This window comes from Triticum aestivum, chromosome 7D (assembly GCF_018294505.1).
Source record: "Triticum aestivum cultivar Chinese Spring chromosome 7D, IWGSC CS RefSeq v2.1, whole genome shotgun sequence".
NCBI lineage: Eukaryota > Viridiplantae > Streptophyta > Magnoliopsida > Poales > Poaceae > Triticum > Triticum aestivum.
The window spans coordinates 618,617,209-618,629,996 of record NC_057814.1 but is presented as its reverse complement, the minus strand read 5'-3'; the positions used below and the strand labels follow the sequence as shown (position 1 = coordinate 618,629,996).

At 44.4% G+C, this 12,788-nt stretch overlaps 1 protein-coding gene across 1 annotated transcript; it reads right to left on the bottom strand.

Moving 5' to 3' along the window:
* Positions 1–7,899: 7,899 nt before the first annotated feature.
* On the bottom strand, positions 7,900–8,837 carry LOC123168898 (chaperone protein dnaJ 11, chloroplastic-like). The gene has a single exon (XM_044586761.1). It carries the CDS (start codon positions 8,708–8,710, stop codon positions 8,288–8,290), a length of 423 nt encoding a protein of 140 aa, XP_044442696.1. The 5' UTR covers positions 8,711–8,837; the 3' UTR covers positions 7,900–8,287.
* Between the last annotated feature and the right edge of the window lie 3,951 nt (positions 8,838–12,788).

Genomic DNA, 12,788 nt, shown 5'->3' with positions numbered 1-12,788 from the left:
TTGTGACTTAGAGTCATCCAGATCTGTGTCGAAACTAGCATCGACGTAACCCTTTACGACGAGCTCTTCGTCACCTCCATAAACGAGAAACATATCCTTAGTCCTCTTCAGGTACTTCAGGATATTCTTGACCGCTGTCCAGTGTTCCATGCCGGGATTACTTTGGTACCTTCCTACCAAACTTACGGCAAGGTTTACATCAGGTCTGGTATACAGCATGGCATACATAATAGACCCTATGGCCGAGGCATAGGGGACGACACTCATCTTTTCTCTATCTTCTGCCGTGGTCGAGCATTGAGACGTGCTCAATTGCACACCTTGCAATACAGGCAAGAACCCCTTCTTGGACTGATCCATATTGAACTTCTTCAATATCTTCTCAAGGTACGTACTTTGTGAAAGACCAATGAGGCGTCTTGATCTATCTCTATAGATCTTGATGCCTAATATATAAGCAGCTTCTCCAAGGTCCTTCATTGAAAAACACTTGTTCAAGTAGGCCTTTATGCTTCCCAAGAATTCTATATCATTTCCCATCAACAGTATGTCATCCACATATAATATGAGAAATGCTACAGAGCTCCCACTCACTTTCTTGTAAACACAGGCTTCTCCATAAGTCTGTGTAAACCCAAACGCTTTGATCATCTCATCAAATCGAATGTTCCAACTCCAAGATGCTTGCACCAGCCCATAGATGCAGCGCTGGAGCTTGCATACCTTCTTAGCATTCTTAGGATCGACAAAACCTTCCGGCTGCATCATATACAATTCTTCCTTAAGAAAGCCGTTAAGGAATGCCGTTTTGACGTCCATTTTCCATATCTCATAATCATAGTATGCGGCAATTGCTAACATGATTCAGACGGACTTCAGCTTCGCTACGGGTGAGAAAGTCTCATCGTAGGCAACCCCTTGAACTTGTCGATAACCCTTAGTGATCGAGCTTTATAGATGGTAACATTACCATCCGCGTCTGTCTTCTTCTTAAAGATCCATTTGTTTTCTATCGCTCGCCGATCATCGGGCAAGTCTGTCAAAGTCCACACTTTGTTTTCATACATGGATCCTATCTCGGATTGCATGGCTTCAAGCCGTTTGTCAGAATCTGGGCCCGCCATTGCTTCTTCATAGTTCGAAGGTTCACCATTGTCTAACAACATGATTTCCAAGACAGGGTTGCCGTACCACTCTGGCGCGGAACGTGTCCTTGTGGACCTACGAAGTTCAGTAGGAGCTTGATCCGAAGTACCTTGATCATCATCATCATCATTAACTTCCTCTCTAGTCGGTGCAGGCACCACAGGAACATCTTCCTGAGCTGCGCTACTTTCCGGTTCAAGAGGTAGTACTTCATCAAGTTCCACTTTCCTCCCACTTACTTCTTTCGAGAGAAACTCTTTCTCCAGAAAGGACCCGTTCTTGGCAACAAAGATCTTGCCTTCGGATCTGAGGTAGAAGGTATACCCAATGGTTTCCTTAGGGTATCCTATGAAGACGCATTTTTCCGACTTGGGTTCGAGCTTTTCAGGTTGAAGTTTCTTGACATAAGCATCGCATCCCCAAACTTTTAGAAACGACAACTTAGGTTTCTTCCCAAACCATAATTCATACGGTGTCGTCTCAACGGATTTCGACGGAGCCCTATTTAAAGTGAATGCGGCAGTCTCTAAAGCATAGCCCCAAAATGAGAGCGGTAGATCGGTAAAAGACATCATAGATCGCACCATATCCAATAGAGTGCAATTACGACGTTCGGACACACCATTTCGCTGAGGTGTTCCAGGCGGCGTGAGTTGTGAAACTATTCCACATTTCCTTAAGTGTGTGCCAAATTCGTGACTCAAATATTCCCCTCCACGGTCTGATCGTAAGAACTTTATTTTTCTGTCCCTCACTCTGAAATTCCTTGAACTTTTCAAAGGTCTCAGACTTGTGTTTCATTAGGTAGACATACCCATATCTACTCAAGTCATCATTGAGAGTGAGAACATAACGATAGCCACCGCGAGCCTCAACACTCATTGGACCGCACACATCAGTATGTATGATTTCCAATAAGTTGGTTGCTCGCTCCATTGTTCCGGAGAACGGAGTCTTGGTCATCTTACCCATGAGGCATGGTTCGCACGTGTTAAATGATTCGTAATCAAGAGACTCCAAAAGTCTATCTGCATGGAGCTTCTTCATGCGCTTGACACCAATGTGACCAAGGCGGCAGTGCCACAAGTATGTGGGACTATCGTTATCAACTTTACATCTTTTGGTATTCATACTATGAACATGTGTAACATCACGTTCGAGATTCATCAAAAATAAACCATTGACCAGCGGGGCATGACCATAAAACATATCTCTCATATAAATATAACAACCATTATTCTCGGATTTAAATGAGTAGCCATCTCGAATTAAACGAGATCCTGATACAATGTTCATGCTCAAAGCTGGCACTAAATAACAATTATTGAGGTTTAAAACTAATCCCGTAGGTAAATGTAGAGGTAGCGTGCCGACGGCGATCACATCGACCTTGGAACCATTCCCGACGCGCATCGTCACCTCGTCCTTTGCCAGTCTCCGTTTATTCCACAGCTCCTGCTTTGAGTTACAAATATGAGCAACCGCACCGGTATCAAATACCCAGGAGCTACTACGAGTACTGGTAAGGTACACATCAATAACATGTATATCACATATACCTTTGGTGTTGTCGGCCTTCTTGTCCGCCAAGTACTTGGGGCAGTTCCGCTTCCAGTGACCACTTCCCTTGCAATAAAAGCACTCAGTCTCAGGCTTGGGTCCATTCTTTGGCTTCTTCCCGGCAACTGGCTTACCGGGGCGCGGCAACTCCCTTGCCGTCCTTCTTGAAGTTCTTCTTACCCTTGCCTTTCTTGAACTTAGTGGTTTTATTCACCATCAACACTTGATGTTCCTTTTTTATCTCCACCTCCGCTGATTTCAGTATTGAATATACCTCAGGAATGGTCTTTTCCATCCCCTGCATATTGAAGTTCATCACAAAGCTCTTCTAGCTCGGTGGAAGCGACTGAAGGATTCTGTCAATGACCGCGTCATCCGGGAGATTAACTCCCAGCTGAGTCAAGCGGTTGTGTAACCCAGACATTTTGAGTATGTGCTCACTGACAGAACTATTTTCCTCCATCTTACAACTGAAGAACTTGTCGGAGACTTCATATCTCTCGACCCGGGCATGAGCTTGGAAAACCATTTTCAACTCTTCGAACATCTCATATGCTCCATGTTGCTCAAAACGCGTTTGGAGCCCCGGTTCTAAGCTGTAAAGCATGCCGCACTGAACGAGGGAGTAATCATCAGCACACTGCTGCCAAGCGTTCATAACGTCTTGGTTCTCTGGGATGGGTGCGTCACCTAGCGGTGCTTCTAGTACATAATCTTTCTTGGCAGCAATGAGGATGATCCTCAGGTTCCGGACCAAGTCCGTATAGTTGCTGCCATCATCTTTCAGTTTGGTTTTCTCTAGGAATGCGTTGAAGTTGAGGGCAACATTAGCGTGGGCCATTTGATCTACAAGACATATTGTAAAGATTTTAGACTAAGTTCATGATAATTAAGTTCATCTAATCAAATTATTCAATGAACTCCCACTCAGATAGATATCCCTCTAGTCATCTAAGTGAAACATGATCCGAGTCAACTAGGCCGTGTCCGATCATCACGTGAGACGGGCTAGTCAACATCGGTGAACATCTTCATGTTGATCGTATCTTCTATACGACTCATGCTCGACCTTTCGGTCTTCCGTGTTCCGAGGCCATGTCTGTACATGCTAGGCTCGTAAAGTCAACCTATGTGTATTGCCTGTGTAAATCTGGCTTACACCCGTTGTATTCGAACGTTAGAATCTATCACACCCGATCATCACGTGGTGCTTCGAAACAACGAACCTTCGCAACGGTGCACAGTTAGGGGGAACACTTTCTTGAAATTATTGCGAGGGATCATCTTATTTAAGCTACCGTCGTTCTAAGCAAATAAGATGTAAAACATGATAAACATCACATGCAATCAAATAGTGACATGATATGGCCAGTATCATATTGCTCCTTTGATCTCCATCTTCGGGGCGCCATGATCATCTTCGTCACCGGCATGACACCATGATCTCCATCATCGTGTCTTCATGAAGTTGTCACGCCAACGATTACATCTACTTCTATGGCTAACGTGTTTAGCAATAAAGTAAAGTAATTTACATGGCGTTATTCAATGACACGCAGGTCATACAAAAAATAAAGACAACTCCTATGGCTCCTGCCGGTTGTCATACTCATCGACATGCAAGTCGTGATTCCTATTACAAGAACATGATCAATCTCATACATCACATATATTTCATTCATCACATCCTTTTGGCCATATCACATCACAAGGCATATGCTGCAAAAACAAGTTAGACGTCCTCTAATTGTTGTTGCATGTTTTACGTGGCTTCTATAGGTTTCTAGCAAGAACGTTTCTTACCTACGTAAAACCACAACGTGATATGCCAACTTCTATTTACCCTTCATAAGGACCCTTTTCATCGAATCCGATCCGACTAAAGTGGGAGAGACAGACACCCGCTAGCCACCTTATGCAACTAGTGCATGTCAGTCGGTGGAACCTGTCTCACGTTAGCGTACGTGTAAGGTCGGTCCGGGCCGCTTCATCCCACGATGCCACCGAAACAAGATAAGACTAGTAGTGGCAAGAAAATTGACAACATCTACGCCCACAACAGGTTTGTGCTCTACTCGTGCATAGAAACTACGCATAGACCTAGCTCATGATGCCACTGTTGTAGATCGTTGCAGAAATTAAAAAATTTCTACGCATCAGCAAGAACAATCTATGGAGTCTTCTAGCAACGAGAGGGAAAAGAGTGCATCTACATACCCTTGTAGATCGCGAGCGGAAGCGTTCAAGTGAACGGGGTTGATGGAGTCGTACTCGTCGTGATCCAAATCACCGATGACCGAGCGCCGAACGGACGGCACCTCCGCATTCAACACACGTACGTTTGGGGAAGACGTCTCCTCCTTCTTGATCCAGCAAGGGGAGGGAGAGGTTGATGGAGATCCAGCAGCACGACGGCGTGGTGGTGGAATCAGCGGGGATCTCGGCAGGGCTTCGCCAAGCTCAGTGAGAGGGAGAGGTGTCACGGGAGGGAGAGGGAGGCGCCAGGGGCTTGGGGTCCTGCTCCCATGCGCCTCCCCACTATATATAGGGGTGGAGGGGGCTGGTTTCTTGCCCTCCAAGTCCATTGGGGCGTTGGCAAAGGTGGGGGAAAGAAATCCCATCATTTCCCTTCCCCACCGATTGTTATCCCCCTTTTTTAGGGATCTTGATCTTATCCCTTCGGGACATGATCTTATTCCTTTCTAAGGTGGGATCTTGGTGCGCCTTGACCAGGGGTGTGGGCCTTGCCCCCACTACCCACGTTCATGTGGGTCCCCCCATGCAGGTGGGCCCCACTTCGAACCTTCTAGAACCTTCCCCGTACAATACCGAAAAATTCCGAACATTTTCCAGTGGCCAAAATAGGACTTCCCATATATAAATCTTTACCTCCGGACCATTCCGGATCTCCTCGTGACGTCCGGGATCTCATCCGGGACTCCGAACAACTTTCGGTTAACCGCATACTAATATCTCTACAACTCTAGCGTCACCGAACCTTAAGTGTGTAGACCCTACGGGTTCGGGAGACATGCAGACATGACCGAGACGACTCTCCGGTCAATAACCAACAGCGGGATCTGGATACCCATGTTGGCTCCCACATGTTCCACGATGATCTCATCGGATGAACCACGATGTCGAGGATTCAATCAATCCCGTATACAATTCCCTTTGTCAATCGGTACGTTACTTGCCCGAGATTCGATCGTCGGTATCCCAATACCTTGTTCAATCTCGTTACCGGCAAGTCACTTTACTCGTACCGTAATGCATGATCCCGTGACCAAACACTTGGTCACATTGAGCTCATTATGATGATGCATTACCGAGTGGGCCCAGAGATACCTCTCCGTCATACGGAGTGACAAATCCCAGTCTCGATTCGTGCCAACCCAACAGACACTTTCGGAGATACCCGTAGTGCACCTTTATAGCCACCCAGTTACGTTGTGACGTTTGGCACACCCAAAGCACTCCTATGGTATCCGGGAGTTGCACAATCTCATGGTCTAAGGAAATGATACTTGACATTTGGAAAAGCTCTAGCAAACGAACTACACGATCTTGTGCTATGCTTAGGATTGGGTCTTGTCCATCACATCATTCTCCTAATGATGTGATCCCGTTATCAATGACATCCAATGTCCATAGTCAGGAAACCATGACTATCTGTTGATCAACGAGCTAGTCAACTAGAGGCTCACTAGGGACATGTTGTGGTCTATGTATTCACACATGTATTACGATTTCCGGATAACACAATTATAGCATGAACAATAGACAATTATCATGAACAAGGAAATACAATAATAACCATTTTATTATTGCCTCTAGGGCATATTTCCAACAATTCATGGATAGAAACTTATCATAAACTCGATCTTCATCGGACCCCAACAAACACACCGTAAAAAGTTATTACATCAACTAGATCTCCAAGAGACCATTGTATTTAGAATCAAAGAGAGAGAGAAAGCCATCTAGCTACTTTCTACGGACCCGTAGGTCTATGGTGGACTACTCATGCATCATCGGAGAGGCACCAATGAGGATGATGAACCCGTCCGTGATGGTGTAGATTTGATCTTGTGGTTCTGGAACTTGCGGCGGCTGAAATGTTTCTCGTCTACTCCCCTAGGGTTTCTGGGATTTCTGAGGATTTATAGAGCGAAGAGGCAATGGAGGAGACCCCTGTGGGCCCCACAACCTATAAGGGCGCGCCGGGGGCCTCTGACGTGCCCTGGTGTCTTGTGGGCCCCACGGGCCTCATCCAAGGTGCTTCCTTGACTCCCAAGTTGTCTTCTGGTCCAAAAATATCTCCAAAAAGTTTCGTGACATTTGGACTCCGTTTGGTACTGATATTCTGCGAAGTAAAAAACAAGCAAAAAACAGCAACGGGCACTGGGCACTATGTCAATAGGTTAGTTTCAAAAAATGCTATAAAGCTGCTATAAAATGATTTTAAAACATCCAAGAATGATAATATAACAACATGAAACAATAAAAAATTATAGATACGTTGGAGACGTATCAAGGACCTACTTCGCGGTGCCGTGGTGAGACCGCGTGGGAGGCCTTGAGACCATGGTGGAGCAGGGTGGTGGACGGTATGGTGGTGTGCTCCGGAATGCCCGAGGTGATTGTTGGGATCGGGAGCAATCTCTGTTGGCATGTCCGACACCTACGTGCGCGGTGGCGCTTGAGGGTGCCGCTAGACCTTCCTGGAGGGCGTCAGGTGGTACCCTTCCTTTCTCCTCGCCGCGTACCGGGGAAACCCTTGACATCAGCGTCGTCATTGTCGCGTCCCTTCTTGGAGGTGTTGATTGATACCGGCGCTTTAGAGTACAGGAGCGTGGTGGAAGATCCACTGTGGGCGCAACGGTCACGAGGCTTCTTCGTTTTTATTGATCCATCGTTGTCGGCATTTGTTCCTTTTTGTATTTTCTTTTTCGTTTTTTTGGATGTGACTGTACTGCTTCCGCCCTAGCACCTATCGTTGTTGTATCGGGGTTGTCTATATTAATATAGCGGGGCGCAACCTTGTTTCGTCTTTAGTTGGAGGTGTGTCTTGCATCAATTTGTCATAACCAAGAAGAAGAAGAAGAAGAAGAAGAAGAAGAAGAAGAAGAAGAAGAAATAATGACTCACATGGACCAATTTTCTTTTTACACTTTTGTACTCTGTTAATTGATTACCTCTAGAAGAGAAGAGACAACTTTGAAAGAAGAAACAACCGACATGGAGTTAACTAGTTTCTTCTATTACAAAGAGAGCTACTATATATTCCTTGGCTGTTAATTTGCAGTAGTTAACTAATTAATTTACCCGCAAAAAACTAATTAATTTACATATTTGCATTTTGCTGACCGGAAGCACAAGAGATCTTTAAAAAACGCCTCTTGCTGTGTACAGAGCTGCCGCGTCCGCATCACCCAATCTGGGACGTCCAATCCTGATCGTACGTTACAAGATAGTCGCCAGGAACTTTCCGCCAGCGCCGTGCCTGAGCGAACCGGGCGGCCGCCGGCCAGGGGCTCAGAGCCCACGGAAGGCAGCCGCGTTTGCCCGGCCGTACGTCCTACCAGCACTGGTCCGTCTCCCACGTCCGCCGCCGGAAGGCTGGTCGGGTCGTCGCCGACGCCCGCCGCATCGTCATCCCCGCGGCGCGGCTGGTCACGTCCCGGTCGTACCGCGCGCGCTCATCGGGGTCGGTGAGCGTGGCGTAGGCTGTGTGCAGCCGGATGAACCCGTCGTCTCCGCCGCCGCCGACGGCGTCCGGGTGCACCTCCCTCGCGAGGCGCCGGTAAGCCGCCTTGATCTCACCCCTGCTCGCCCCTGCGCCCAGGCCGAGCACATCGTAGTGCGTCTTTCCCGCCGCCAGCGCCGCCGGTGCCGCCATCGTCGCGGACGCCCGCGCCACCACGCACCGCCGAGCGACGGCCACCCGTTCCGGGCGAGCCGACCACATCACCGCCGGCGTGGACGCAAACGCAGCAGCCATCGATTCTCCGATCTCTGTTCTTGATTCTTTGATCCAAAGCAGAGTATTTCTTCGTTGCACTGTTATTCGTCCTCGTCGAGGAGAGAGCTGAGACGCCGGTGGATTTATAGAGAATCAAGACAGGGGATGAGGACGGAGGAGTCTAGCTCTTGATCTTATCTCCATCCAAGCCAAGAAGATTATTATGTGTGATCTCCCGCTGAATCAGCCACCTGTGCGAGTCGCTTGCCGGCCTCTCGAACGTTGCTTTCGCGGCACCAGTTGTGGTGCCTGCTTCTCTTGCCCCGACAAGGTTGAATGGGACTTGCCCGCCGTCCGATCGCAGATCGGCGGGCCAGATACCATGCAGCATCCGATATGGTCACAGTCCACGCATGACAAGTCCGTATAAACTTTGCAGGATTGCTATTTCACATCTAGATGTAAATATACTATCTCACATCTAAATGTCCAACCATTGGATAGAAGTTTTCAGATTCGTGCTATTATCCCTAAACTGACGTGTTCTTGTTTCACGTGACCTGACCTTGTGGACCCAGCTGGCTTGTTTTTTATCTTTTTATGTTGTTGTGAGCCACGAGCTCTGTTTTTTTTAGCAAATCCTCGGGCTTTGTGTGTCTTTTGGTTTTCTTTTTTTTTTTTGTATATTGGCCCGTGGGCTCTTTTCAACGTCTTTGTGGCTGCACAATCAAATGTTTGTGCGGACCATTGATAACTTGTGTTTTCTTTGACTGCGTTTTTTTGAACATTGATTGTGTTTCTTTTTTGTGTGTGGAGATTGGCAGTTGTTGAGATTTCTCTATCCTCACCATATATTTATCCATGGCCTATTTGTTTTGTCCGTTCATGAATTTGAGGAGAGTTCTGCGGAGGAAATTACTTCTTTCTCTCAATTTTTTTACTTATAAGCCATATTTTCTCTATATAAAAAACACGTGTGAGCCACCTTGGTTTTTCTCCTTTTTTTCTTTCTATTTTATGTTCTCTATCCGGGCTTTCTTTCATTTTTTTCTTTTTTGTCATATTTAATTTTATTTTCTTTTTCACTTGTATTTTTACTTTTTTTTCAAATTCATGAATAAGGTTTTTTGTGAATATTTTTTTATAAAATTTGAAAAAAAAAGTTCATGAACACCTTTTAATTATGGAACAATGTCTATGTTCTCATGTTTTCACAGTTTTGTTAAGTTTGAGAGGTTCCATGATGGTTTTTTTCTTCATGTTCTCCATTTTTCTCTATCCGGTTTTGTTCTTTATTTTCATTTTTTTCTTTTCTTGTCAAATTCGTGCATTCTTTTATAATTTTTTTAAAAAAATTGTAGAAACCGTCAAATTCGTGGATATTTTTATATGGAATTTCTGAATCACATCTAGATGATTTTTGAGGATGTCTCATCTAAGTTTGTCATCACTTGATTTAGTTTCTTTAACTTTTGTGCAAGTGCTCGATCCCCTCGTTGGTTGATGTTTTGTTTGTCGCACATTAGTTTCTTAGCCCGATTGACTTCACTTTTTTGGCCTATTATCGCGGCATGTTGGCAACTCGTTTCGCCGTGTTGTTTCTAGGCCGTGACATAGAATTGGAAGAAACAAGGAAAGAGAGGCTCTATCGCGGCCGTTACCTTATCGGTTCATTTTGACACTGTCTCCCATTTCTTTTAAACTTTATCAAGACGAGATTTAGCAATGAGTCATCTAAGGTTTTTATCAGTTGGATCTTGCTCCTGTAATTTTAGTGCAAAATCTTGGTCTTGTGTCGTCGACCAATGTATTCCTGTGTCACCTTGTTTCTTTTTGTTCATTTGTCAGCTCGTTCGTGTTGTATGTATGTTTTTTTTGTCGAGCATTTTATTGCTTGCGCTCTTGTGTGCCCATTTTATCTGGCGTGTGTTGTACAAGTCGAATGGCAGGTTATGTTGCTTGTCCGGGTTAAAAGTCTATCCTCGACTCATAACTGGGCCATAGCTTATTTTTCATCCGAGTTCCAAGTTCACCCTCGACTCATAAGTCGGCTCGTAGTTTGTAGTTCTCCTAGTTGCAAGTCCATCCTCTACTCGCAACTAGTATCGTAGTTTTGTGTAGTTGTTCCAGTTGCAAGTTCACGCTTGACTCGCAAGTAGAGCTATAGTTTTTTCATCAAAGTTGCAAGCCCAGTCTTAACTCGCAACTGGCCATGTGCTTTGTCTTTCAAACCAGTTGCAAGTCCACCATTGACTCGTGACTCAGACTATAGTTTCCTTCATTCTAGTTGCAAGTCGACCCTTGACTCGCAACTGGGTTTGTAGTTTCATAGGTGTCCCAATTGCAAGTTCACCTTCGACTCGCAACTAGGCTCATAATTCTCCCAGTTGGAAGCCCACCCCTTGACTCGCAACTAGGCATGTGTTTTGTCTTTCGTCCTAGTTGCAAGTCCACCATTGACTTGTAACTAGGACTATAGTTTGTTTCATCCTAGTTGCAAGTCGACTCTTGACTCGCAACTGGGCTCGTAGTTGCGTAGTTGTCCTAGTTGCAAGTCCACCTTCAACTCGCAACTGAGCTCGTAGTTCTCACAGTTGCAAGCCCACCCTTGACTCGCAACTAGGGACCATATGTTCTTTCATCCCAATTGCAAGCCGACCCTTGACTCACAACTGGGCTCATTGTTTCGTAGTTGTCTGAATTGCAAGTCCGTCCTCGACTCGCAACTGTTGTCCCAGTTGCGAGTCAACCCTCGACTCGCAACTGGAGCCCAAAATATGTTGTTGTCCCAGTTGCAAGTCCACTCTCGACTCGCAACTAGGATGTGTTTTGTTTTTATCTCAGTTGCAAGTCCATCCTCAACCTGCAACTCGTATCATTGTTTTATATACTTGTCTTATATACAAGTCCACCCTCGACTCACAACTAGGCATGTAATTCGTTTTATCCTAGTTGCAAGCCAACCCTTGACTCGCAATTGTGCCTGTGTTTTTGTCTTTCATCCTAGTTGCAAATCCATCCTTTGACTCACAACTGGAACCGTAGTTTGCTTTATCCCAGTTGCAAGTTGATCCTTGACTCGCAACTGTTCTCATAGTTTGTAGTTGTTCCAGTTGTAAGTCCATCCTCAACTTGCAACTCAGCTCATAGTTCTCCCAGTTGCAAGCTCACCCTTTGACTCGCAACTAGGCGTGTGCTTTGTTTTTTAACGCGCAACTTGCCCCGACACCTATCTAGTTCCATGTCCAACCTCAATATTTAAACCCACCCGACCCAGTTCCATTTTCAAGCGAAACATGCAACTCATGCGTGACATAGTTGTACGTCCACTCTCGACACGCAACTAGTTCCAACCTAGTACCCTATATAGTTGTATTTTTTTACAAATACATGTCCACTTTTCTAATAAACATTTTATATTTTTTCTATATACACGGGAACATTTTTTAACACACAATGATTGTTTTTGAAATGCATGATGAATAATTTTTCAAATACATGCCCAAGCATTTTTTAGAATACATGGTAATCATTTTCCAAATTGATACTGATCACTTTTCTAAATGGAATGAAATTGTTTAAAATAATTATGCGAACATTTGTTTATGTTGCATAAACAAATTCTAGAAAATGTCATGATTTTTGTGAAATGCGTGAAGTTTCTTTAAAAAAAATTCACGAACAATTCTTTGAATGTTACAATTTTTCCATTGTCTAATACATTTCTTAAACACCACAAACATTATTTTGAAATGCATGGACATTTCAGAATTTCAACATTTTATAAATTATGCAGACAATTTTTTATTGAAAATTTATTAAATGAAAATAGAATACATTTATTCATGTTTTTCAAAAAATGCCCACACTCTAAACATTGTTTAGGGATTTTCAAAAGTTATGCATGTTTTCAAATTTTGTTTGAGAAGAAATTGTTTGGAATACCAAATTTTGTGCTTATTTTAAGAAAAAATGGAATTATAAAGTTTATTCACATTTGAAAAATACATTTTGAAAATTTTCAAAATATTTTGTGTTTTAAAAAATAGCGGACATTTAAAAAAATAAATCACAATCTGTAAAAGAAAAGTTTCAAAAAAAGTGAAACATGTTTTCT